At 38.9% G+C, this 27,925-nt stretch overlaps 1 protein-coding gene across 4 annotated transcripts; it reads left to right on the forward strand.

Annotated features, from left to right (window-relative positions):
• The first annotated feature begins 1,812 nt into the window (after nucleotides 1-1,812).
• Nucleotides 1,813-27,821, forward strand: LOC121448362 (cytochrome P450 2J4). Of its 4 annotated transcripts, XM_041652321.1 has the most exons (9): nucleotides 1,821-2,159; nucleotides 8,865-9,027; nucleotides 12,932-13,081; nucleotides 13,496-13,656; nucleotides 18,422-18,598; nucleotides 20,895-21,033; nucleotides 23,588-23,775; nucleotides 25,424-25,562; nucleotides 27,351-27,821. In XM_041652321.1, exons 1-9 carry the CDS (start codon nucleotides 1,950-1,952, stop codon nucleotides 27,527-27,529), a joined length of 1,506 nt encoding a protein of 501 aa, XP_041508255.1. In that variant the 5' UTR covers nucleotides 1,821-1,949; the 3' UTR covers nucleotides 27,530-27,821. The 4 variants fall into 4 exon arrangements, with proteins under 4 accessions (XP_041508258.1, XP_041508256.1, XP_041508255.1 ...); XM_041652324.1 differs by lacking the exon at nucleotides 25,424-25,562 and having other exon boundaries at nucleotides 1,813-2,159; XM_041652322.1 differs by lacking the exon at nucleotides 18,422-18,598 and having other exon boundaries at nucleotides 1,819-2,159.
• The last annotated feature ends 104 nt before the right edge of the window (nucleotides 27,822-27,925 follow it).

The raw sequence follows: 27,925 nt of genomic DNA on the forward strand, positions 1-27,925 counted from the left end.
AGGGATGTTAGATATCAGGGACTCTACCTTGTACTCCTCTTTTCTTTGTTGAAAAATATTTGTTGTTCTGAAGCTCAGTATTTGTTATTGATCTGTTTATAGTTTATGTTTTTAATTCAATTGTATATAAAATTTTAGAAATTTATTTCTTCTATATTTTCAATTTATTGAAGGACAAGTCTTCAAAAATAAATTTTAAAAATTCTATCAAAAGGGTCAGTTTGAAAATGTCAGTTTTCACCACTAATTTGTTGGATCTACCCAGGGTTTCTTTTCCTTTTTTAAGATGTCAGTCTCATTAATCTTTTCAAAGAACCCACTCCTTGATTCACTCATTCTCTTTGCTATTCTTTTATGTATGATGGCATCCATGTCAGCCATCATCTTGATGAGTTCTCTTTGGGTTCTGGTTAGTGCTTGGTTTTCAAAAACATTGTGCTGTATCCTCAACTTATTTGTCTGGTACTGTCTGATTTATTTAAATACAAATACTTGAAAGAAATATAGGCTTGTATCAGATATATCTTACCTCTTCTTTGGTAATAGAATTGGTTTATTTTGCCTTAGTTTCTGAAGAAAATTATTTGCAGATGTAGATCCCTGCATTGGTAGAGTGCCCTCCTTGGTGGCTGCTTTGAATTTGCCACTCATTTATTTTGTGTTTTCATGCTTGTTAGCCTGTTTCTGATGAAAGGTTGATGGGCATTCATCTTATTCCCATTTACGTCAATGGTGTTCTATCCTGTGTTTCTAAGATTTTTTTCATTACTATTAGCAATTTGAGTTAGTGTGGATACAGTTTGGTTCTTGGGTGTCATAAGGTGAAAGGAGAAAGGAATCCCACAAGTAATCCACTGACCTCCAGAGGCACTCCAAGTCACAAGTGTAAGCACACAAATAATCAATAAGTAGCTTTGCCATAGGTCCCTGAATTCAGTCCCCAGAACCACAACAATAACAATATAATTCATAATAGTAATCAGGACCAAGATGCTCCTCCAACAAATGTTAACTAGGTATCCATGGATGCACTTTTTTGGCAAGCATAGCTCTGCTAAAGGGAAGTGATTTCATGAAGAGGTGAGAGCACTGCTTCTGAGTGCTGAGTTTAAAGACATTCGTCACCACACTCCATCTAATTTCTTTTTAATTTCAATTAAAATATAATCACATCATTTCTTCCCTTCCCTTTCTTCTCTTCAGTCCTGCCCATGTCTTCCCCACTCAGACTAATGACCTTCTTAAAAATCGATTATTATAGTTGTTATCTATGTAAACACATGGATATATAAATACAACCTCCTGGGTCCATTTTGTTTCTGATCTGTTTATGTTTTCAGGGCTGGCCACTCCACTTAGTATAGAATATCCGGTAAGAGAACCCCTCTCTGGAAAAGACCAAATCTCCCCATCAGCAGCTCTTAGTTGCCTGTACTTCTTTCTCTAGGGGTGGGCCCCCTTGAGATTTCCTGGTTCCACTCAGCCTATCCATTGGTGCCCTTTAAAACCACGTTTCTTGTGTGTATCCCTGGGAACCTAGTGTCAGGCACCTGGCTGGGCATAGCACTAGTCACTATAGAATTACTCCTGGACACCTGCAGGGCAAAACACAGCCAGGAAGTGCAGGTGAGGGAAGGTTGGGGAGGAAAGGGTAAAAATTCTGAGGGGAGGGGCGAGGCGGGGCGGGGAGAGGCGGGGCGGGGCGGGGCGGGGCGAAGAGCTCCCTGCCCTTGATTAGAGCTGCTCCCTCAAGCTGATTGGAAGCTACTCCAAGAAACATTGGTGGGGCAAAAGAGCCCAGCTTCAGGGAGGAAAGAGGAGGGACACAGGAAGGGATAGGAAGGGACTAATGAAGGGATTGGTTCTGTGGGGAGCCCTTAGTGGTTAACACCGGGGACTTGTCCCAGTTCAGACTCTCATTCCTCAAAGAACCGGTTTCAGTTCCAGCCATGCTAGCTGCTGCGGGCTCCCTGGTGGCTGCTGTCTGGGCTGCACTCCATTTCAGGACGCTGCTGCTGGCTGGGGTCACCTTTCTGTTCCTGGCTGACTACCTCAAAAACCGGCGCGCCAAGAACTACCCACCGGGTCCCAGGGGTCTGCCCTTCGTGGGCAGCATTTTCCAGTTGGACTTTGAGAAGCCCCACCTCTCAATACAGCCGGTAGGATGGGCTAAGAGTGCCTAGCTCTGTCCTGATGTAATCATGAGCTACAGGAACAGGGGACATCTTGGTGCTAGGACAGAGGACCAAGTTCAAAGGGTGGTGGTGACAACCTGCTATGCCAAAAAAAAAACTTTGTGTTCTCCTTTAAGAAATATGCTGTTCAATTTTCAAAAAGTTGGAGATAATTCTTACCCTTGTACTTTTGGGTTTTAAATTTTGTCATAATTCATTTATTGTCAGAGAACGCACTGTATATGATTTTAATTCCTTTAACCTTTATTATTTAAGTCCAGGTGTATTGAAGGAGGCATGGTGATATATCTTGACAAAGAAGCCCTGCCAACTTCAGAAATGTGTTGGAAGGTGGTACCTCCACTTACTTGGTTAAAGTTCTTGTTGAGAAAAAAGAAGTATATTTTTCTCTTGACTGGAGTTTTCTACAAATATTAGTTCTCTCTTATTAATCCTTGTTTGGTCCTTCTCCATCCTTGCTGACTGTTCCTCTACTGATTTTATCAACTCCAGAGAAAGATGCACTGGAATCTCCAGCTCTGCTGGGAGTCTGACTGTCTTTCCACTCAGTTCTGGAAGCTCTCCCCTATATTGGAAAGACTGTCATGCGCACTGTGAACACATGTACGACTGTGGTTCTTCTTTCTGGTGAATGACCATCTTCAGTGTAATGTTCCTCTTTATCCACAGTAATTTTCCTTGCTTAGATAGTGAATCCTCCAGCCATGTTTAATTATCCCTGTCACTTCCCATTGCATGTGAAGAGTGAGCATGTCTTATTATTTATTTCTATTTAATGCTTTAAGCACATAATTTATTCCCACCTCTGTTTATTTTTTCCATTATCCCTTCACTGTGTGTTTCTTGGACCCTCTCCGAGTAGATGCCTTTCTATTCATCTTCTCTCTCTTCACATCTCTACTATTGTCCTCCCAGCATCTGTTCTGTGTTACTCAATATGCACACACAGCTATGAGAGTTTGTTAAAAGCATTTTCCATGTGTAGTGCAGCGACTACAAACATCGGGGAGCCATCTCCCCTGTATGATGCACTGCCCCAGGTGCAGTCCCCACTCACTGAGACCCACATCCCACAGTGCCCTGCTCTTCAGTGTCAGTGCAGCTGGAACTCAAAGGCACAGGAGTCTGTTCTTTGTCCCTTACTCATTCTCCCATAGCTGTCTTTTCTCTGACCTTTCAAGTTCATCACTTCCTTTCTGACCTCAAGCATTTTCTTTCTTCATTCCCTCAGAGGAGGCTGTCACAGAAAGAAGCTTCTTAGCTGTGCCCTCCACATAATGTCTTTCACTCCTTCATACACTGTCTTTATCCTGATTGTAGAACACTAAGTTGATTATCTACTGCACTTAACATTTTTAGATGTCCTCCCACTTCTTCTGGCCCTTTTGGTTTCCCTATAAGTAGCAAGACATTCTCTCTCTGCTTTCAAGAGATTTCTGTGTTTTGAATTTTCAGACTGATATTGACAGTTTTGCTTTCACTTGTCGTTTTATGCCGTTGAGTTCTTCATGGTAGATTTGTATTTTGCCAGACTAGGAAGTTTCAACCATACTTCAAGAATTTTATCTTTCCTATTTTTTGGGGGGACATCTATTTAATGATGCCTCTGGTGCTGGGTCTTCCTTTTTGCTGTCTGCTTTCTCCGTACAGTACAGGGTGGACCTGCTTCTCACATTACTAGGCCCCTCTTCTAAAGCACAACCCCAATTTATAAATTGTTGGGATTTTTTTATTATTAGCTCTGTTGACATATTTTTATGACAATGAATCAAAGGCTTGTAGATTTGAAAATAGATACAGAAAATATCACCCGTTTTCTCCCAAATCACACATATGGAAGAATAAGAACCCGGAGTCAAGCAGGATATATACCTTCCAATTTAATGTCTTGAGCCCAGATGAGTCATCTCTCTTAAAAAAGAAAAACCAATAAACTCTTCAAACTTCTTGATTGAAATCAAGAGAGTCCAGTTAATGCCTTTGGTGGTGAAACTTCTGAGCCTAAAACGTACTTGCCTCAAAGGTAAGGCCTAAAAGCAGCCTTGTTTCCTATCTAATTTTTCTTGGAGCACTTTCTAGCTTTCCCTCATCGAAAATCTGACTGACCCTGGCAACAATAAAACCTGTTCTGACTTGCATGCTGCCAAGAATTGTGAACTTCTTGCATGAGGACTTCTGAATTCCCTATCACTTGCCATGACCTTTGACTATGTGTCCTCTAATAAGACTTTTCTCCTGGAGGAAGTAACCTTTATGTTCTTGCATGTACTTATTCTTCAGTCTTTGTATCTGTATGGCATGATATCACAGTATGAGTATTTTAACCTTCACACTATATATGTTTTCCTGACAAGCTCACTATTTATGAATTGGTTCCAGTACTTTATCTTCATCTCAGTTTCTAGCAGGACTATAACAGATGTCGTCTTAGGCTGTGCATTGCACATTTTCTGCACTCTAAGGCTCTCCTAGAAGATGGTCAATGAGAGTGTTACTCTGAAGAGGAGTTAATGTGCCAAGGAGTGTACACAGCTGTGCTTAAATGAGTTCATGTGCACAGAATTATAGTGAAGAGCAGATATACACTCTGAAATTTCAAGGAATACTCTAGTCTTCTATAAAATCTTAAAAGTACTTCTACCAAGCTTTGTTATGTCCATAGATTTATTTTATGTTTCCTTATTGAATAGAAAGTGATTTTTCAGCTTAAAAGAAATATATACAGTTTTGGTTAGGTTTAATCCACTTAACAAAACCTAGACATTACCTGAGGAAGAGGGAACCTCAATTAAAGAGTTATCTCCATCACCTTAGTGTGTGGGACATTTGATTTTGGTTGTTAATTAATATAGCAGAGTCCAGTCCACTAAGATAACATCACTCCTGCACTTGATGATGGAATACAACTGGTAAAAGTAAACCCTTTCTTCCCAAGTTGCTTTTCGTCAGTGATTCATCACAACAGAAAGCACACGAGGACATGTACATACTGAAAAAGAAAAACAACATAAGAACACAATTAAGCAGAAGAGACAAAGAACTACTTCTCTACAAACAAGACCACTAACACATTCTCTAATATACCACCATGTACATACACTTAGACACTCAGAAATAATTTCATATAACTTGTTCATCTAGGTTTTGAGATTTTATCATAATAAAAATAAAGTTACAGTGCCACTGTTTCTGGCACTTCTCTGTTTCAGAACTTCTCTGCATTGAAGAACTTTCTGTAATAAAGTCAGGAACAGGAAGAAGACAGCCAAAGCTCTAAAGCTCACTGGCCAGCCTACCATGCCTTTTCAGAGCTAAGGAAATACACGGACTCAAACAAGCTAACAAGGTGGGCAGCTGCTGAAAATGATACCTGAGGTTGACCTCTAGCATACACACACAAACACGCGAGTGCGCGCACACACAAACACACACACACACACACACACACACACACACTCCTAAATCAAAAATGCTAAACTTTAAAGTAACAAAGAATATGCAGTTTTTGTTCTTGTACCAATTAGGAAAACACACACATGCACTGACACACACATACACACACACAAACACAGAGCTCACACCTCACTACACAGAGCTGTAAGGATTTAGGTGATCAGACCTTCTCAAATACTGCTAATGGTGGTGGGAATTTTCCTCCTGAATGCCCCTTTTCTATTGCTTCTAAGGGGCTAATAGAACCGGTATGCCATTTGCCTTCATGGATCATTTATCTCATTAATCCATAGCTTCTACTTTCTCTTTATCAAAGACGTGCATCCCACCCTACATTGTTCTATAACAATCCACTTGGAAATGTACTTCTACTCTTACCTTTTCTGTCTCCTATTTCTTTTGTCACATTTATATCTCTTATTTCAATCTATTGTTATTTTCAATTTTAACTCTTTTACCCCTCTGAGTCACCTTTAAGAAAATATACTTTTGGGGCTGGAGGGATGGCTCAGCGCTTAAGAGCACTGCCTGCTCTTCCAGAGGTCCTGAGTTCAATTCCCAGCAACCACATGGTGGCTCACAACCATCTGTAATAAGGTCTGGTGCCCTCTTCTGGCCTTCAGGCATAAACACAGACAGAACATTGTATACATAATAAATAAATATTTCAAAAAAAGAAAATACACTTTTGTTTTAATTTTTCAAATGGCTTACTTAATGTATAGTGAAACTGTGCCCTACTTGCCTTAAGACATATACCCAAGGGCCTTCTTGGTTATTTAATACATTATTACATTAATTGGCTGACAGACCTGGCATGGTTGAGAATTGTAAAGATCAGAATCTGCTCATCTTCATTCATTCCACAACAAGATAAAAGTTTTGAATCACTTGTGTTGAACTAGAAACAAACATGGGCACAGAGCTGGAAAAGATGGAAAGAACATTGACCCTAGTGCCGAATCTCAGATGCTGGATGCTGTCCAGTACAAGGAGGGAATCTATGTGGTACACATTGCTAATTACGATGCACTTAAGCATTATTTTATAAGTTGTTCCCTAAACTTCATGATTGATATTGAAAGTTAGTCAATGAATTTAGTAAATAAATTTAGTCAATAAATTCTCATACACCCTAAATCTCACCCATACACTGATCAAGATGAATTTAGCTTTTTCCTCATTTGTATACATCTATTCCTGGCATCTCTTAAAAGAAAAGGCATACACTTCTTCGCTCTGCCTTACGGACCAGACAAGTCAGATAATGTTAATACCCAATGAAGCTAGCAAGGACTCTGGATAAAGAACTAAGGAAGTACAGAGTCTAAGTAAGGATCTATCTATAATATGGGTGCACAATCCTGGAATCAGATCAAATCATTATGTTTGTTTGACATGACTCACCAAGATTCAAGGTTTTGTGACTGATAGGATAGGGCACAAGCAAATGAAGGTAAGAGTAGGGAAGGAGACCACAGATACCTGGAGGATTGTACCCTCCTGTTTGGTACTACTGACAAGACTCTGGATGACAAAAGGAGAGATGGGTCAACTCAGGACTGATTTGAGAACACAGAGGAAGAAGAATCTTTGGAAATGATCACATACTCTCATCAAACTTTGCAAAACCTTATGTCTTCTGCATCTTAATGGCTGTTCTCATTCTCTACAACTCCCTCTTCTTGCTCCCCTAAACTCTGTCACTCATACCTTCATGCCTGGTCCCCATCCCAACTGCTTCTAAAACCCCAATTCTCATAGAGATTCAAAGGTATTAATTTTCTACAGATGTATATAACATCTGGCAGCGCCCCTCCACCAGACAAGAGGCTTTTTTTAGGCTACATTACTTCATTTGCAATTTATTTCCTCTTTAGAAAGATGATGAAAATTCTAACTGTGGTAGAACCGTTACAAAGAATAAAGTAAAGCATAAAGCATACTTGAGTACCCACTCAGTGAGGGCAGCTATCTGGACCTGATGGGTTATTTTCTTGGCTCTCACCATATGTTTGTATCCCCAGGCATTTGAACACAGAGCTCATTCATTTCTCAGAGATGTAGTTGATGGTTGGGTGCCTGGAACTAAACAAAGTGCTTCTCACAGTACCATTCTCATCCTTCCCCACAGAACTCTGCAGGGGGTGGGAAAGTAATTTTTACCCTTTCATAGCTGGTAGTCTGAGACATGGAAGAGAACACCGGCCCTAAGAGCCCAGTTATTAATCCATAGACCCTACATGCTTGCATTATTCCAGATCTTCACAGATGTCTCCACTTCTATCCTCAGTTCTTTATTGTACAGTTCCTATCCAGCAAGGTTAGGGGAAGGCAGGGTCTCCTTTGCCTAAATAGATGCTAGATATTGTGATTAACTAGGATTTCATGGTTGCTATATCTGCCTAGTACACATGCATTTCAATCTTTCTCTGGACTGATGTCCTTTTTTCTCTGCCTCACTGAGTGTCAAAATGTTTAACTTCCAACCTTTAATATCTTTGAAAGACTTGCATTTTCATGAGTTAGTCTAGGAACAAGTTGATGATCATTTGGTTCATGTTGGATAGATATATGAATGAAAGACTTAAGAGAAAATTTCTAATCCTGAAATTGTGTGAAGTTTGTTGAAAAAGAAAATCAGGAACATTTCTATCACACCAAGGTACCTTTTCCATATACAAATAACAGAGTTCCCTTAGTGTCTGTCCAAGTCATCACACATGTACATCCCATGTTATGCATGTTGATGAGTGCGGGGCATTATTTTCTGATTAAACCATTTCTTCTATGAGGATGTCCACAAAACTGCACCAACATCAAGCCTATACGCACCCTCCTTGACCTTTGTCAGGTCAAATGTGTCACATGCTCTCCTTTCATTAGATTTCAGGGTGCTGCCGATCAATGATTTTGCTTCTTCATTGAAACTTATATCCTCATGTTTTTCTCTAGGTAGACATTGTAGGTGCATAGTCAGCTCATGAGACTTACATTAATGAACTTTTATATAATATAATAAAACTTTTTCCTAATTTGAATTTGAGTTTAGTGCAGTTAAGTAAACCACAATTTTAGAAATATTTCCACAGACAATGGCACATCTCCCCACTCACAGAAACTTCTCAACATGAATCCCATTAGCTATACATGCCTGCCATCCTTGGAAACACAGACACAGGCACACTTAACTATAACTCTTGGTATATTTTTCAGTTTGTGAAGAAATATGGGAACATTTTTAGCCTAAATCTTGGTGATGTGAATTCAATAATGGTAACTGGACTTCCCTTAATCAAAGAAGTCTTTACTCACAAGGAAGAAAACATTTTGAAACGCCCTATCACTCGTACCAGAGAACGTATCACTAATAACAATGGTAAGTTTATTGAGCAACATGGTGTGTGCATTATAGTGCTTCTGATATGTTAAACATACCTGTATCTAACTTTCCGACATGCCCATAAACAGTTCCATAATAATTTGCCATATTTAAAGGAAGCAGAACGTCACATTTCTTGAATGTACTAAACAGTGTTATCTCATTTCAAGAGATTAGAAATAACCACATCTTGAATTAGCTAATTATAAATGTGTTGGTCAGAAGGAACCATTGAATCCAGCCACAGCCAGACACACTGTGTTTTTACTTCCCTTTTCCCTTGCCAACTCTCTGTCCTAAGAAAACTGGTGTAATTCAGCCCTATTCTACTGCTGCTCTGCTTATTTCTGGCTTCTTACACTCCATTATTAAAGCCATGCAACACAGAACTCTCCAGCCTTCTAGACAGGGTTAGACTAGAATAGCATGTATACTCAATAATGCCATTATATCAGGTTGTATGCTCCAAAATTGAAACAAGAACTTCAAGTGTATTGACCTGACAAAGTGTCAGTCTTAGACATTTCCTAATTTGTCCTTCAGACAATCAATCATTAATTGTACATAATTAACTATGTTATCTGTTATAGGAAACACAGAGCTAGGAACACGTGATTCATAGTGCATAGAATAGATAAAATCTCCATCTTTACATAACATATACTCCATCAAATGAAATATGCTGAGCCAATTAGCTAATTAAAATCACACAGAACTACAAGGTTAAGGGTAAAAGATATTTATCAGAAGTATCAAACTTCTGTAATTCAGGAAAAAACTTATGTAAGAGAAGATTCCCACATCACCTCCCCTTTTCTGTTTAAATAAAAAAGATTTTAAATTTAACATAGTAAAATTACATATAACAAAACAGTTATCTAGTAAGAATTACAGTTACAATATTTCTATTTACTTTATATTTTATCATAACAAGGAAAACTTTATTTCTACTCCACCAAAGACTCCATAAGGATTCTATTCTATAAGTCTATTACCTAAATAAACAGGAAGTACATTGTAAGAAACTTCCAAAACTCTAGAAATGAAAGAGATATCTCACTGCCGGGGAGTCACCCAAAGTTCTTCTGTACCATTGGGGAATTCATCTTCAGCCTACAGGCCTACAATATCCAGCAGAAGTTTCCATGAAGCAGGAAAATTCAAAGACAGGTCTGCCTATATTGGCAATTTTCCAGTCACTTTCTTCTGTATCCTGCAGAATATCTTGCAGAATCTTTCATGTAGCAGGAACTCTGAAGGATCGTCTCACCTTTAGGCAAGTTCATCAGTTATTTCTCTGTGGATCCTTCATGTCCAGTTCATCTAACAACTCCATAAAGGAGCCTCTTCAATGCCCATCTTCTTCTTGAAGTAGATTGATGCTGCCAGAAGCATATGTGTCTCACTGCCATGAAAAATCCTAAATTTTTAAAACACTTAGATGCCATATTCTGAAGATCTTTGAAAGATTTGAAGAATACCTAACTAAATGAAATATATCCCTATATATCAAAACCTAACTGACATGACTACAAGCTTGACTATTATAGATGAGTACCTATTAACTTATATTTCTTAATTATAGATTACATTTTAAATGAACTACACACACAATACCTTACAAGAGCAGAAATATATATATATATATATATATATATATATATATATATATATATCAAAATTAACCTTAAATTTGTATCAAAATCCATACCAATACAAATTATTCACATCTATATCATATTCCCCTTTAAATGTAAACAAACATTTATAGACAGTATTTAGGAATATGGGCATAGTTTTCTTCATATTGCTTCCTACCGGTTGGGGGAGCTGTCAATCAGGTCTTTCATGGTGTATCCTATGGGCTAGGTTCATTTCAGTCAGCAGTGGGATGAAGTATTTTCTTTGTGGGAGTGTTCACAGCAACCTATCAGGGGATCTTGTTCCATGAAACCATATTGGTCTGGAAGCAATCCACAAGTTCTTATCTTCTTTGGAAACAAGAGAATTTTACCAAAGCCAATTTGAAAGTCATGATACCTTTATATGCTGTTTTAGCTTAACAGCCCATACAATGAAATGTCTCTCTGTAATTAACTCCTTCACAGTCAAAAAATTCAAAGAAAATACGATAATATACATAATCCAAACTCTCTGTGTATAATCCACCTTTACGTGGTTTATCTTTTTTACTCCTTTTAATCTATTACTGCCTGTATTCTATCTCTTTGAAGATTTTGTTTTAATTTAAAAAAAAACATTTATTTTTTTATAACTCTCTGTACTCTTTTGCTTATGTCTCCCAAGCCTATGTACATTTATCCAACACTGTGACTCATTTATAAGTGTTTATTTTATCTGAATTTCTCTTTATTGCATATCTATAACTATTTTCTGATCAGAAGCACTTCTTAAAATGCTAAACACTTATGAATATAAGCTGCAACCTTGCTAGGTCAAATACAGTACTCCCTGCTTGCCCTGCCTAGTCCAGCATGGCAAAGACACTTGAGCCTCTGAGAGCCAAGCACACCACCCCAATTTCAGACACACAGTCAGTCTATGTCACCATTAACTAAGCTGCAGAAGACTGCTCACAAACCCCATCCAAATGCTTTGTATCCTGCAAGAGCCAGAGGTCACATTGAAAACATAGCCCAGAAAGCTGGCATTTTAAAATGGCCACAGCCTTTTTACTGCGATGGCTGAATCAGGAAAATCTCTCTTAAAGGATCCATGCTTCTGCTTGCTTCTAGCAAACAGAGCCCATCCAAAAAATGCTGATAGCAAACCATGTTTAACTCTGTTCCTTTGTGTCTAGAATTAATTTTTAAGCTTTTTCTGGTTTTTATGTGGATGTAGTTACCCAAATTGGCACACCAATTGTGGGAGGATGGGGTGGTTGTTTGTCCTGGCCACCCATAATTTAAATAATCACACAGAAACTGTATTAATTAAATTACTGGTTGGCCCATTAGATCTAGCTTCTTATTGGCTAACCCTTTTATTTTAATTTAACCCATTTCTATTAATCTGTACATCACCATGATGTTGTGGCCTACCAGCAAAGTTTCAGCACATCTTCCTCTGGCCACAGATCCATGGTGTCCCCTGCCTCTGCCCTTCTTTCTCCCAGCATTCAATCCAGTTCTCCCTGCCTACCTAAGTTCCACTGTATCAATAAGCCAAAGAAGTTTCTTTATTCATTAACTATGATCACAGCACACAGAGAGAATTCTCGTGTCATAGCTGATTTTTTTGAATGTTAAGAAATTAACTTGCACATAGCATTGGCAATGCACGTGCCATGAATTAGGTTGTAGATGCTGAACAGACTGGAATGTTTCTCTTCTGTTCTTTCTCTGTGGAATACTGATGCTTCTTATCTTATTGATTAATTTTTTTATATTTTAAAGCTTGTATTGGATAGGAATTCTCTTATAGAGCCATCTATACCTCTTTAATTTATATGCCTTGTGTTCTCCTTTAGTTCATTTTTGTTATTCCACTTAACATAACTAAGTAGGCTTTTTTTGTCTGCATTGGAACCAAGATGATATGAATTTTAACCCCTGGGTGTCAAGCTACTGTGTTTGCTTGGAAAGTTTTATTATGTAGTCTTCCATTCTTTGTTGCTGTGGGAATGGACCTATTGCTGGTTGGTAATAAGCATGCAGAGACCTTAAAGAGTAGATTCCACTATATATAAGAAATATCAGTGTGTGATTTTGCGGATCACCAGGACGTTAGCCATCATACTTCTTGCTTTGGGGTAGTCTTTCTAGACAGTTACCAAATCCCTTATTAGCCCTTCTCTTTTCCTTGCACATATGTCATAGAGTTCATTAGATAATTTTAGATCAGAATTTCAGTGTCATAATGCTGAATGTCTTCTTTTCAGGATTGGTCTTCTCCAGTGGGCAGACATGGAAGGAGCAAAGAAGGTTTGCCGTGATGACCCTGAGGAACTTTGGGTTGGGAAAGAAGAGCTTAGAGCAGCGCATGCAGGAGGAAGCCCAATACCTTGTGGAGGCCATAAAAGAGGAGAAAGGTGGGCATTCCACAGGGCAGGTGTGGTAGGTTATAAGAGACTATGGCCCTCTCATTCACTGAACACATTCTTCCTAAATGTCTTACGTGCTTACTCTGGTCACTGTACTGTGCTTTGAACTGAGGACTAGGCAATAAACTAGTAGCCATGACCATGAGCTGGGAGTTCTGCAGGTAGGCACACAGATGGTCATTAGACACACTGCTGCACCTACGGCCTGGTCATCAGTTGAGCCTCCCAGTATTAGCAGAGTCCCTGAAGCATGTCCGTCTTTATGTAGTATGATCTGACCAGAGCCTCTTCCATGGTTTTCTGCAATGTGTATTTCTCTATCATATCAAATTAATTCAGTATAGAAAATAGAAACAAATGAATAACTTTGAAGGACTCATCCCTCTCTCTCCCCACCCCCAGGACAGCCTTTCAACCCTCACTTCAGTATCAACAATGCAGTTTCCAATATCATTTGCTCTGTCACCTTTGGGGAGCGTTTTGAGTACCATGACAGTCAGTTTCAGGAGATGCTGAGGCTACTGGATGAGGCCACGTGTTTGGAGGCATCAATGATGTGCCAGGTACGTGCTCTTCTTTGCATGTCTGTCAAGAGTATTACAAGTGTCATTTTGTAACTAATATGATAACATTTGAAATATTGAATTTGATCCAAATATCTTTCAAGCCCACCTTCTGAGTTTGATGTTTTTGTTGATTATAAGACTCTTAATATATACAAAATATTTCTATCATTTATTTGAACTATTTTGATATTTATATTGGTCTATAGACATGCCTATGGGAATGCTGATATCATTTAGAGAATGGAAATAATATTATTTACTTGGACTTTCTTTTTTCCCCTCTACTCTCTTCCTACATTAGTTATCTTCAAAAGGAACTTTCTAGCATATTTACTTGTATTGAAATTCTTCTTTGTACCCTGTTCCTTGTTATCTGTAGACCAGAAGTACACTGAATGTGTTGTTGTTTTTATCTACAGTCAGGTAAATGAGTTGTTAATCTATTTTTAAGAGTTGTGAATAATTGTTTTATATCAGTGTCCATTTGGCACACCTATTTGTCTTATATTTGCATCTGAACATATAATATAACTAAATATTTAGAAGTGCACTGTCTCCATACCCATCGATATGATGCAATCAGTCTAAAACAAGAAAATATACACATTTGAGGTTCAAATGACATCTCCAGCAGTGGCCAATTTTCCATGTCTACTCCTTATAGCCACTTGAATACTTCACCTATATGTCAGCCATGCCCATGACTCTTTTAGGTAGTTGTATGTTGACATTAACCACAAGGGCTTGATGTTATCTAAAGGGTTTTCCTTCTGCTAGGCCTGCTGCAGTAGTCCATCACTACCTTCGTGTATACACATTGGAGACTGTGTGTGCAGATGTTTTTGTATTTTTCCACATTTTCAAGAAATCGTACTTAGTTTATGTGCATGTATACATTTGTGTAGTAATAAGGGTGACGGGGCTGCGTCCCCAGCACCCCAGCCACCCACTCGGCTAGCTTATGCCCCGAAATAACAACACACAAACTGTATTCATTTAAACACTGCTTGGCCCTTTAGCCCTTACTGGCTAATTCTCATATATTAATTTAGCCCATTTCTAATCATCTGTGTGTAGCAACCCATGGTGCGCTTACCAGGGAGATTCTAGCCTATGTCTATCCTGGGTCAGAGCTTCATAGCGTGCTTCTGCCCAGGAGCCAGGAGCATGGCGTCTCTCTCAGGCGTCTGCTCCCGAGAGGAGATCTGTCGAGACTCTGAGCTCACTTCCTCTTCCTCCCAGCATTTTGTTCTGTTTACTCCTCCCACCTATCCTCTAACCAATAAAATGGGCCAAGGCAGTTCCTTTATTAGCCAATGACCTTCCTCCATCATTTCCCCTTTTTCGGTTTAAACAAAAAAAAAAAGGCTTTAACTTTAACATAGCAAAATTACATATAACAAAACAGTTATCAAGTAAAAAATACATGTGTGGGTACACAAGTCAGAGAACAACTTTCAGGAATACATTCTCTGTTTCCATTATGTGTATATCACAAATGTAAAAGTGTGTCTGTGTGTGTATACCATTTTGTTTGCAGTTGTCATGATTTATTAACTGTTGCCCACAAGCAATGTCTTTATTGTTTCTGACTTTTTGGATTTAAAGTCTGTTTTAACTCAGATATGAGAATTGCCGTGTCATCTTGTTCAACTTCTGTTTGTTTTAGAAATTCTCTTCTTCTCTTTGATTCTTAATTTGTGGCGATCTTACCTGTAAGGTGTGTTTCAAAGAAACAACACAAACTTTGATCTAGGTTTTAAATTTGGTCAGCTAGTCTGTGTCTCTTTTTAGCTTGTTGGAGCCACTTACATTCAACATATTTTGAATCATATAAGCTAACTACTGTGGTTTTATTGTTTTCCTTCTTGGTTAAATCATTTTTACTTTACTTTCTTCCCTATTACTACCAAGGATTACTTGTTATCTGTGTTAGACATGATGGATGTTTCCCTAGTTCTCATTTTCTCAACCATTCATCTTATGAAATTTATATTTTCCTGTGTTCTCATAATTGACATTCTTTTTACTCTGTGTATAATACTCCTCAAACACATTCAGTATTGTTGGATTAGTGCTCCTGAATTGCTCTGATTTTCACTTTTCCTAAAATATTCCATTAATGTTTTTCCATTAATTTTAAATGATAACAATTCTGGATATGGGGTCCAGGGTTGACAATTACTTTCAGAGAACCTGTGTCCTCTCATGTTTGCTTGGCTTGGAGATTGATGATAAAAAGTTTAATACTCTAATTTTTATGACTTTGCACATGAGTTGATGTTTTTCCTTACAGCTTTTGTATTTTTTGACATATTTAACAAAGCACAGAAGTGCTTTCCTCTGGAGTGTTTATTTTAAAGGTCTAAATACCACTTGTCTTTGAAAATCTATTTCTGTCTCTATATTTGGGGAAAATGTCTGCTATAAATTCATTGAAATTATTCTCTATGCACTTATTTTTTATCCCAGATCTTTGTTTTCTTATCTGTGACCCTGCAATCCTGTGGCAGCTGAGGTCCACTTTCTGATTGTATCTCTGAGTTCTTAGACATTATACTCATGCCCATTATTCCCTAATGGAATGAATAAAGCGTGTCCTCTACATTGGGCTCCATTCCTGATAGACAGTCTTCTGCATAGTTTAGTCTGTTGGTGATGGATTTTACTGTGTTATTGACTCATTGAGCTATTTATTTTCACCATTTCCTTTTTTTAAAGCAAAACCTCAGTTTCTTGCTGAAGTGTTCAGTGTCTTCCTATTTGTTGATCTTTTCAATCGACTTGTTGATTTTCTCATTAATTTTGCTGTTTTTTTCTTTCTAGTATTGACTTTCTTCCCCGGGTCCTTTATTGTATTCATCTGCTTTCTTATAGCCTCCAAGTCACTGATCATATTTTGTAGAAAACGTTTCAGCTTTTATGTAGCATTGTACTTGTTTCAGTACCTGTGAATGCATTAATTCAGGAGTTCGTGATTTTTAATAGCATTCAAACCCGCTTGTATTTTCATATTTCTTGTGTTTCTGCGCCACACTCTATTTTCTCTTGGACACTCTTCTGGAGTGTGTGCAGATAAGCAGTTGTGGATGTTTTTACTTTATTATATTTTGGGCTCATAATGCTTCCAGAGAGAATGAATCTGAAGCACAGAATCTGGTCTTTCAAAAGCTCATTTTTTTCTCTTGAAGACTTTCTGTTCCTATGCATGGATTCTCCACAATGTACCCCAAAGTGGATTTATTTTTACTCATCTCCATATCTGTTTCCTCCTCAAATTCAGGGCTGCCCTCACTAATAACTGAGAAATTAGTTGGCATGACTTACCTGTATGAAAATAGGCATAAAGAATGAGATTGGTTGCATTTATTTCCTACACTATTTTTTAGTCTGTGTTTTAGCTCTTGGTCATTGTAGTCCAAACCCAGCAGCTCCATTATTTTGCTTCCAGTACACAGAGTCAGGGAAGTCAGGGCAGTCCAGTAAGTACCAGGCTCACTTCTAGGTGTGTGTATCAAGGGGAAAAAAATCTTAGAAGGGAGTTAAAGGTGGAAGAGAGTGATAATAAACATTCTTGGAATGACTGATTACATCAGACACTTTAATGGACAGCTGCAAAAGTTTACTAATTTTTCACCATGATCTTTTACATATAAAATGCTGCAATATGGTGTCTGCAAGTAGGCACAGAGATGTCTAAGAAAAGATAGACAGTAGTCCACCACACATCTGTGGAATGCTTTGAGTATCTCATGCCTTTCAGTGTTTGAATACAGGGAGACCCCATTAGCACACTGTGCGTTTTCCATACTATTAACATTGTTATTCTCATTATTATATCTGCTACAATTCATTATAACCAGAAGGAAACAGAGGTATAAGTCACACCCATGTCTGCCTCATTTTAAATGTTGTTGATTTTACATTTTGTTATGCACTACAAATTTTATAGAAACATCCATCACAATTAGCTTTAATTCAGTAAAGATTGCAGTCTTACCATATGGAGTTTAAACCATGGTGGGGTAATCAGGATGTGCATTACTTGTACAATATATATTACTGGTAATTTCCCAGAGAGAAAATAAGTCATGACAGAGAAATCCAAAGATGAAAAAAGTGCCTGTTATGTTAATCAGGTAAGGGATCTGTAAGGAGACTTGAGCAATGATTTCATGAAGTGAGGGACAGGGCTATCACTCTTTCAGCAATATTTTCTTTTAGACACGATGAATAAGGGCCTAAGACAGAAATGCCCTCAGTTTGGTCTCAGAGGTTGCTCTGGTGGGAGTGCCTAGAGAAACTGGGACAATCATGAAGATCTGGGGGTTCCAACTCACAGGGCTTACAGGTAAATAGTTATATCTCTGACTTTGAGTCTAGAGACCATCCGTGAATATAGAAAGTCACAGGGTCAAGCATGTGGTTACATTGATAAATATTTTTTTCTGGATATCATATGCAAACAAAGCTGTAATGGCATTGATAGTATAATCAATAAAGTGTTGAATGCACTCCTAGTATCTAGAGAAAGATGGTGTTATGTAGCAGATAACAGGCAGCGAGGCTAGAAAGAAGTGTTCTGAAGCCAAATACACTTTGCACATCAGAGTAGAAATATTTTGTAGGTAAATGAGATGGAAGAGAGAAGCTGTCCCCACAATTTCACAGATAGAAAAAAAGGGAAACACAAAACTATAGCTTTAAGCCTTGTAAAGTGGCATCTTGGTGTCCCATTGACTGCGTTGTTTTTCCCAATCAGCTCTACAATATTTTCCCATGGATAATGAAATATCTTCCTGGATCACACCAAACAGTTTTCAGAAACTGGGAAAAACTGAAATCGTTTGTTTCTTCTATAATTGACAATCACCGGAGAGACTGGAATCCTGATGAGCCAAGAGACTTCATTGATGCTTTCCTCACGGAAATGAAAAAGGTAGGGAAGATGCTCCTGTGTCTTCTTCTTAAAGACAATGTAATGGTTTAATAGTTGTCAAGTGCTCAGGCAGCAGGCTACCACAGAGTTAGTGCTTTAACATGACACAGCTTTATTCTCTTACAGTTCTCATGATATGTTCTTCCTTTCGGCCACATAGCGTTCTTTAAAAGACTATGGGAACTATATGACCCTGTATATCCAAGCTCCTAAAGCTGACAACATTTTTGTGTGTTTGCTTGCTTGCTTACATTTTTCTTTGTATTTCAGGACAAGTTTGCCTTATGTAGCACTGGCTGTCCTGTAGCCCAGGCTGGTCTTAAACATACAGAGACCCTCCTGCCTCTTCCTCTTGAGTTCTGGGATTAAAGATGAGCACCACCACACATGACTATGAGGGCACTGATATCTTTTGCTTTGGTTCTTTTTCTGTCTTCAATTCCAAAATTGTAGCATCTCTTTTCCTCTTATCTATTTGATTGTGTTCCTCAAGCATAGTTTCAAAATAATTGTTTCCTCTCAAATTATCTACACAGCCTATTTTAGATTTTCAAGAAGCATGTAAATGTTCCAAAAATGAAGATATAGACATCTTTGTACATCATTGCTTCACATACCCTACCCCCTGTGAGGGAAAATAGTATTACTATTAACTCAGTGGTGTCATTAGAAATAAATGGTTTCCTGCCTGTAAATGGTAGATACTTCCCTTTCTTGCCTCTCTTTGACTTTTACTCTTCATTTGACTTTTATTCATGTAGGAATTACATACAAAGTGAAAGTAGTAATTTAACATCAGAGTTCTGTTTTTGATGATTTCTTCTAAGGCCAATCATTCACTTCCACTCAGCCCCAACTGCAAGACACAGGCAAAGTTCAACTGAATGCTAGAGTCTGGGTGGGTCATCTGCCTTCCCATAATCTCCCATCCTATCATATCCAAGCAAACAGAAAGCAGTTGAACGGATTTATTTGATACATTTGCATCTTGTGACAATAATAGGCAGAAGCATTTTAAGAGGCTCATGGTTTATTTTGTCTATTTTTATTCTATGGTTATTTTCAAGGGGTGTTGGTCCATCATGAAAGAGAAAACATGAGAAAAAGATGTGGTTGTGCCTGTTTGTGTCATGGTAGATCAGGAAGCAGAAATTTTGCAGGACCCAGGGCTTTGATACAACCACAGGCTTTCTAGTGACTTATTTCCTCCAGCTGAGCCCCACCTGCCAACGTTCCAGTAAATCCTAAAATAGCTCCAGCAACATGGAACCAAGTAATCACAACTTGAGCATATGGTGATCAGTTTAGAACCAAACTATACCACTATTTTTAATGTTCTGATCTCAGTAGACTCCTGGAAAATACACATCACTAAATCCTTCCTATGAACTTTGACTCATTAGATGATGGATTCCTTCTCTGCCCAGGGGGAGCCCGTTCGTAAAATTTTTCCCATGTTCTATCACAGTTCATTCTCCTGGTATAGTATCAATAGTAACAATATTATATCTCATGGAAAAGGGGCAAATAATTCACTATATGAAGTGCAGGTATGAGATCATCCACATAATGAGTATTATAAAGAATGATGATTATATAGAAAGTTAGTGAAGATGAAATTTTATCCCAAAGAATAATTGATGGAATAAACAAGGTTTTGCCTATGAAAGATTAATGGGGCTATCAAAGAATAAATAAACACAGATCATTCCTTCTTAGATCAACAAAAAGCATTTGTAGAGTATTTAATATGTCTGCTGTGTCTCCTACAGTTTGATATGGCATGTTAAAATATGAGTATTATTCTCTTCTTATAAACTGAAGCAGATAAAGGTAATGTGAATCTCTTAGATCAGATAGTGACTTAGTGATGTGGCTGATACTGGAAGTTAAATATGTGTGTGTCTTTATCCTGTTCTGTTATCATCCTACTAAAGCTTTTGCAAAGATAAAGTCACAAGAAAATAGTTGTCTTGCTATTCATCCACCTGAGTAACAGAAACTTTTGATTAGCCTCCAGCACTTGGAACAGGAAATGTTTTCTAAGGAGATCACAGTAATATCATTTGAAATGTGTCCTATTGAACTCATACTTCAGGGTGACGAAAACCTGATCTGCTAGTGTCTGTGTTGTTGTACTGGAAACAATAGATAGCTCATGAATAGCTGCTGGCTGAGAATGTCAACAGGAATACCATTTTAAATGCCTTCTTCAAATGTGATCACTAGCATCAAAAAGCATGTATTGAGAAATCACAAATCTTCTGACTAAACAAGGACACGCTGTCTTTTCCAGTACCCAGAGAAGACTACAAGTTTCAATGAAGAAAACCTCATCACGAGCACTCTAGACCTCTTCTTTGCTGGAACTGAGACAACATCCACGACCCTGCGCTGGGCTCTGCTCTACATGGCGGTCTATCCAGATGTCCAAGGTGAACATGTGGTGACCTCACTGGACAAAGCAGAATTCTGGAAGCCATGTCTTAAATGCTACCAGAAGAGAACATGTGAAGTGAGAAGAAGGGCCATAGCTGTGAGGCAATATGCCCTGGGTAACAGGCATATGCTCTCCATGTTCTCTCAGGACTGAGACATTTACAAAGTGCATCCATTCATGTTCCTATTCCATTGTCAGTAGGCCTTCCCATTTCCCCTGAATTCTGTTCAAACTCTGTTCTGGTGTTGAATGCACTGTGATGTCACCTTTCTGCCTTCTCACTTCAACCCCACCCACCCTGGGTGGTGCCCTTCTTACACTCTATATCCTCTGCTGGCCCTGTCCTTATTCTTCTAATTCTTGCCTCGAAGCCATGATATCAAGAGTGTTCTATCACAGTCTTTACCCATTCTAGAAGAATCTTCTCAGGTACTACCTCCTGAAGTCATTTCAGATCTCTTCATGGTTTGATAACTGGAGAATTACTGTTGTTTTCCTCCAGACATGACCAGATAATCTTCCATATCTATGCTGTATGCATTGTTCCTTTCTCCAGTGACTGGCATTCATCAGAGAGAGTGGTCCATGCTATTATGTGTATGCCTTCAGATTCTAGAAAAGTTTAATGATCTGAGGGTAGGAACATTTTTCTTGTTTGTTCTGTTTTTTCAAATATTGAGTAACAGTTTATCTATGAGGTATAAAATCAAGTTAGTTAATACAGGCCAATGGTTTTTTACAGTAAGATGAAATCTGGATAGAGAAAATCAGAGTGCTTCCCATGTGGTAAAGAAAAATTTGTCCAAAGAACTACCCCTTCGTGTGTGTGTGCATGTTTGTATGCTTGTGTGTATGTGTGTGTGTGTGTGTGTGTGTGTGTGTGTGTGTGTATGTGTGTGTGTGTTTGTGCATGGGGAAGCCATAGCACAGCTTCAAATTATCATTCCTCGGGGACTATCCAATTTTGAGACAGGGTCTCTCATGCACCAGGAGCTTCTCAAATAACCTACACTGCTTGATCTCTAACCCATAGGGATCTGTCTGCCATCAACTCTGTAGTGCCCTGGGATTAGAAGTGAGTGCCACCATATCCACTTTTTTACAAGAATTGTAAGAATCAGACTCAGGTCTGCAAGCTTGCTTTACTAACTGAACTATCCTCCATGTCCAAGTATTTTTCCTTTTTTATTCAAAATGCATATGTGTACCTCTATTTATTTATATGCATACTGAATTTCACTTAAAATATGCATGTGGCTGGAGAATAATCTTTTTAAGTATTAATATTACTGAGTTAGAATACATACTTGACTTCTAGAATAACAGCTTCAAAATATCACAAAATACCAATAGGAATCCAGGAGATTGTCTTTTTAGCTGGATAACTGATTAAGCTCTATGAGCATATTGGAAGAAAGATAACAACCATTATCATTCCTTATTATGATTCTATCTGTTCATATACATTTCAAGACATCCTTAAGATAAGGCTCAGTTATTCTCGTTAATCAGATGTGGAAACTGAAATCTAAAGGATTTCATTAGCAATGTTGTGCAGCGACCTCTTGCTATCCTCTGCCCATGCTGATGTATCTCCATGAGAAATGAGAGCCTACAGATGTGCTGTGGTCTGAATGATCATGTGTTCTCTATGAATCCACTTGTTGCAACTTAATTACCAGTGGTATGGTGTTAGGAGGTGATTGGTCCTATGAAGGGAATAATCGCCTTAAAAGAAGTAGCAGAGAAGCCAGAGAGACAGCACAAGAGGTAGAGGATCTTGCTACTTCACCATTGTCATGAGTGCAGTTCCCAAAACTCACATGGTACAAGATGAGAAACATACATCTCCCCCAGTTGTCCTCTGACCTCCACTCTTGTGCCATGAGACACCCTCCCCTGACAGAAATATACTATTATAGAAGTATTAACTTTTAATAAAAGAAGAATTGGCGACTTATTTCTCCCTATGACATGAGGATTCAGTGAAGCTTTCTCATCAATGAAACAGAAACTTGTTCATACCAGATAAGAAACATATTAGCGCCCTGCACTAAGCATCCTCAGGCTCTAGAACTATGAAGCATGAATGTGAATTGTTTGCAATACATTTTGGGAAAGGAAATTACTCATACCAGACTAGGTACTTCCCTGAGGTTAGCCATGTTAACACAGCTATTCCATTTAAGAGAGTTAGGATTATGTTGTAGGCTCAGAGAAATATCACTGAATTGTGGATTTGTTCTTTAAATCAATCTTTTAAAGGGTTAAGGAAACATCTATACAGCTAGGTCAGTAAAATAAAATCAAAGCAAGACTGCTTCATTATTTTTGCTTTTTTTTGCCATTTTTAAATTGATTTTTATTGAGCTCTACCTTTTTCTCTGCTCCCCTCCATGCCTCACCCCTCCCATCTTCAACCCGCCCCCAAAGTCCCCACGCTCCCAATTTACTCAGATCTTGTCTTTTTCTACTTCCCATGTACATTAGATCTCTTAGGAAGAAATAGCCAAATTTGAAAATTAATAGGATCTCCTGTTTTCTTTCAGAAAAAGTCCAAGCTGAGATTGACAGAGTGATTGGCCAGAAGAGACAGGCAAGCCTGGCCGACCGAGAGTCCATGCCCTACACCAATGCTGTCGTCCATGAGGTGCAGAGAATGGGCAACATCATCCCTTTGAATGTTCCCAGGGAAGTGTCAAAGGACACAAATTTGAATGGATTCCACTTTCCAAAGGTAACTATGTGCTCCCAGCCTTGGATACCTTTGACAATTGTTTACCTCATCCTAAAAACGTAAACTAAAGATGACATATATTCCTTGCTCAAGAGATCATTTAAATTGGGTAGAAAGATAATATACCTGCTAAAATACTAGTTTTCCTCCAAGCATCTAAACGGATATCACATATACAGAGGGGAAAGAAGTGTCCTTGCCCAAGTTTAGGCAAAGCCTGGCTTTGTTGGCTAAAGGCATCCTAGCATCTTCCCATACTAATGTGGAATAACACAGTTAGCAGTTCTCTGCTAGATGATACCTGAGAGAGCAGCTCTCAAGACGAAGGGACTGCAGGCTTGAGCTAGAAAATGCTGCTACACAGGCCTTGAAACACTAAGTTAGAAATGAGAACGAAACGTGAGGCACTAGTGCTACCATGACAGTGAGACTGTTGTTTCTAAATCTGTGAACCACAGGCTTATAATTTACATACAAATGATTGATGTCAAATGAAGGGAAAATGCAATATTAGAAAGGGACAGAGGGTCAACAGTTTCTAAGTGATATTGTGTGCTGTTGACTCTTAACTCCTTTACAAGGTCTTATTCGCTTTTCCGAATAACTATCCATTTCATGTTTGAGTTTAGAAAGTGAGGCTTAAGTAAATTAGATTTACATCAAATCTCTCTACTATTAAACATAGTGGGGAATCTGGGACCAAACCTGGTCTGATTTTTCTGATCAGCCTAAGCTTCCTCCATAGGGCTTGCAGTATTTTGACATTTAAAAGAGGTTCTCTGATGTTTCTCTATAAATCTTTGTTAAAACCCCTTTCTTAATAGACTGGATCCCCATCACATCTCTCAGGAGTCTCAAGATCTCTGCATAGGGTTTCCTGAAACATATACCCTCCACACCACAAAAGATGGTTCTATCCCCAGTCAGGGAATTTCTGCTGCCATTCGTTGATTAACTCTGGAAATGTGTTTACAGATACTAGCATAAGATGATGAAAGCATACTATAGAGTGTGTAATACAAGAGGTGACAGAGGCATCACTTTCATGGCACACTTCACTGTTAGCTGTGCAGCAGATGTGGGTGTAAAATGCACTAACGTGGTTCTTGGAATCAGGAATGGACATGACAAAGTCAAGAGAAATCGAAAGAATGGGTAAAGTCACTGCTAGGGTGGGTGATTCAGTGTGATAAAAGGCACACTCTGGAGAGCCCAAGCACCATGCCAGGAAGCCTGTTGGAATAAAATTGCAAACTCTGCTTTCTTGATGCGCTCCTAACCCAGAGAACTGGGATCAGACTCCCACACACTGAGGGTTGAGAATGGAAAAACAGAGAAGGAAGGCTCATCTTTTCCTTGCCTAGGTCCTCACAGTAAGAAGTGCCTCATTATTCTTCTTTGGATGCTAACATGTCTTTCCCTAGACCTGTACAAACTTCTTCCCATAGACTTGTATTCAGCATTAAAGAGCAACCTAATGGACTAGAATATCCCCAGAAGGCACTCACAGTCAATGCAAAGTTATCTCGACAAAGGAGAAGGTACTAAGTGGGGAGAGTCATGCATGAGAGCTCAAGAAGTATCTACATTTACCTCCATTAAGGTCTGTTCCATATATCGAAGCATGACTCTTTACCATCATTTTTAGGGTACCATGCTTCTAACAAACCTGACTGCACTACACAGTGACCCCAAAGAGTGGGCCACTCCAGAAACCTTCAATCCAGAGCACTTTTTGGAGAATGGACAGTTTAAGAAGAGAGAATCCTTCCTGCCTTTCTCAATGGGTGAGTTTTGATGAGCAGGAGAGGGTTCAGAGCTCCACCCAGCCATTTCTTCCTCTCACCCCATTATCTTCTGTTTTAATGAAAACATCTCCAGATTGACCAGTGTGACTCCATTTTGTGTTTGGTTGAAGTCCTGCATTCCCTGGCCTTGTCCCCAATTCAGACCACCCATTTCCCTACCAGGATGCTTCAACTTTCCTCTTTTTTTCCCATACACTAAGAATAGACATGTATAATGTGCTCCCTCTTTACTATGGTGTGTATGGAACACCTTCATAAGATTTTTCAGTGTCCCAAGTTATTTTCAAAGGATGCACTCTCACAGTCAAATGGAATTGATTTAAAATGTGATGCTGAGGAGAAATGCATCCTGGGAAAATTAGAGAGATCCTGTCTTAAATGCTTCAAAGAGATAAAGTGGTGTAGCTCAGTGAAGGCATTCTTTCTAGAATATGCAAGACCCTAGATTCAGCAACTACTAGGGAGAGAGAAAGAGAGAGAGACAAACAAGTGAGGAAGAGGAAAAAGAGAAAAGGATAGGAAAGGAAAGGAGGAAATAAAAAAAAAGAATTTTTTCTTCTCTAGTTCAATTCTGACACCAGCATCCGTACTGGTTGGTATTGTCAAGGGACAGACTTTGTACACTGCATGTGCTACTAGTATTAGTGTGATTCACAATCACTCATACTGCCAAGATGACCTTTGACAAGTTGGAGAGTGGGAAAAATGGAAATCAATGCCACTCAAAAAGCTTTTGCCCAGAACCGGTCTGTACGTCTCAGTAAACTTCTTCTTAGTCAAAACAATTATTCTGAGGCTATTGACTTGGCTTCTGATTTTACACTATTGCTCTTGCTCTTTTCTTTCTCTCACTCAACATGTATGATTTAGGAATAAAGGAATCTAGTAACAAGTTACTTAAGGTACCTGACATAGTAACTCAGCTGGTAAATTGTTTGTCTTATGAGCATGTCCTGATTTGATATCCAGAAGCCCCACAGAAAGCTGAGTATGTCAGCATATGCTTGTTCTTCTGCTCGATGGCCAAGACAAGAGGATCCTGGCACTCACTTACTCACTGGCCTGGTTGCCCGGGACACTGCCTCAAAAATAAATACATACATAAATATATTGGATGGCACTTGAGCATAAGCACTCATTGCTGGCCACTAAAGTCTATACATATGTGCGCACCTGTATATACACAATGGGCACACATACACAAATACATCTACACAAATGTGGGCTTAAAGATAGATTAGATACTATGTGGAAATCTGCAATGCTGTTGGGATACATGGTGAGGATGCTCACTGAGGGAAAAAACAGTGGTGTGCTAGGGTTGTCCTGGACCATCAGGGATTACCTGTGTAAACATACCTATTCACTAGAGAGACTGCCCTGTAAATACATATCTATAGACACATGTAGATAAATACACCGTGTGCATGTGTGTATGGTGTGACCTGACCTAGAGCAAAGGTTTCCAGAGTTATGTGAATGCTTCCTGCTGGGTATTACCACCACATTAGTCAATGCAAGGGAACAGGTTACCTGGAAAAATGGCAAGGTGAAAATACAAGTCTCGGACATATTGTTGGGCCAAGGTCAAGAAATGCCACCTTGAATGAGGCTCTAATGGCCAAATCAGGAAGGTGGTAGACAAAATCAGATGGACACAAAGCTCACGGTCAGCTCATTATTTGCAGTTAATAGCTGTGGACATCAGTCCCTCCACGCACTAAAATCAGCTAAGAAAGTGACTCATTTTCTGTTTTGGTCCCACAGGAAAGAGAGCCTGCCTGGGAGAACAATTGGCCAGGTCTGAGCTATTCATTTTCTTCACTGCTCTTTTGCAAAACTTTACCTTCAAGCCCCCAGTCAATGAGAAGCTGAGCCTGAAGTGCAGAATGGGCCTCACCCTTTCCCCAGTCAGTCACCGTCTCTGTGCTGTCCCCAGACTGTGATGCTGGAGAAGGAAGGAGAAAAAGAGTACAGGAAGAAATGGTGGATATCCTGAAGCTTGAGGGAATCGCTCATAGAGAAGAGAGTGATGTCAGAGAATGAAGGCCCCAAGAAATAGTGAAGGAATTGGACTTAGAAAACTGATTCAAATTTCTATTGACCCCTAATTTGGTGGTGGGAAAATCATTTATGTGCTCAGAGGCATATCATTTTATCTAAAAATTGCAGGGGGAATGATGATTCCTCCTATAAAGAAAATGCGCTGAAAATAAATTGCTGAATTAAAAATGCTAAGTGCATCATGAGTCTCCTCTCAAGGGTTGTGCCTTCGATTTGTTTCCGCCCTCCTTTCATAGACACGCACTTGTTTCTGGCACATTGAGATGTGTAGTCTGAAG

Source organism: Microtus oregoni, unplaced genomic scaffold, assembly GCF_018167655.1.
Source record: "Microtus oregoni isolate MIOR12 unplaced genomic scaffold, Mior012 000005F_ref0000423, whole genome shotgun sequence".
Classification (NCBI taxonomy): Eukaryota; Metazoa; Chordata; class Mammalia; order Rodentia; family Cricetidae; genus Microtus; species Microtus oregoni.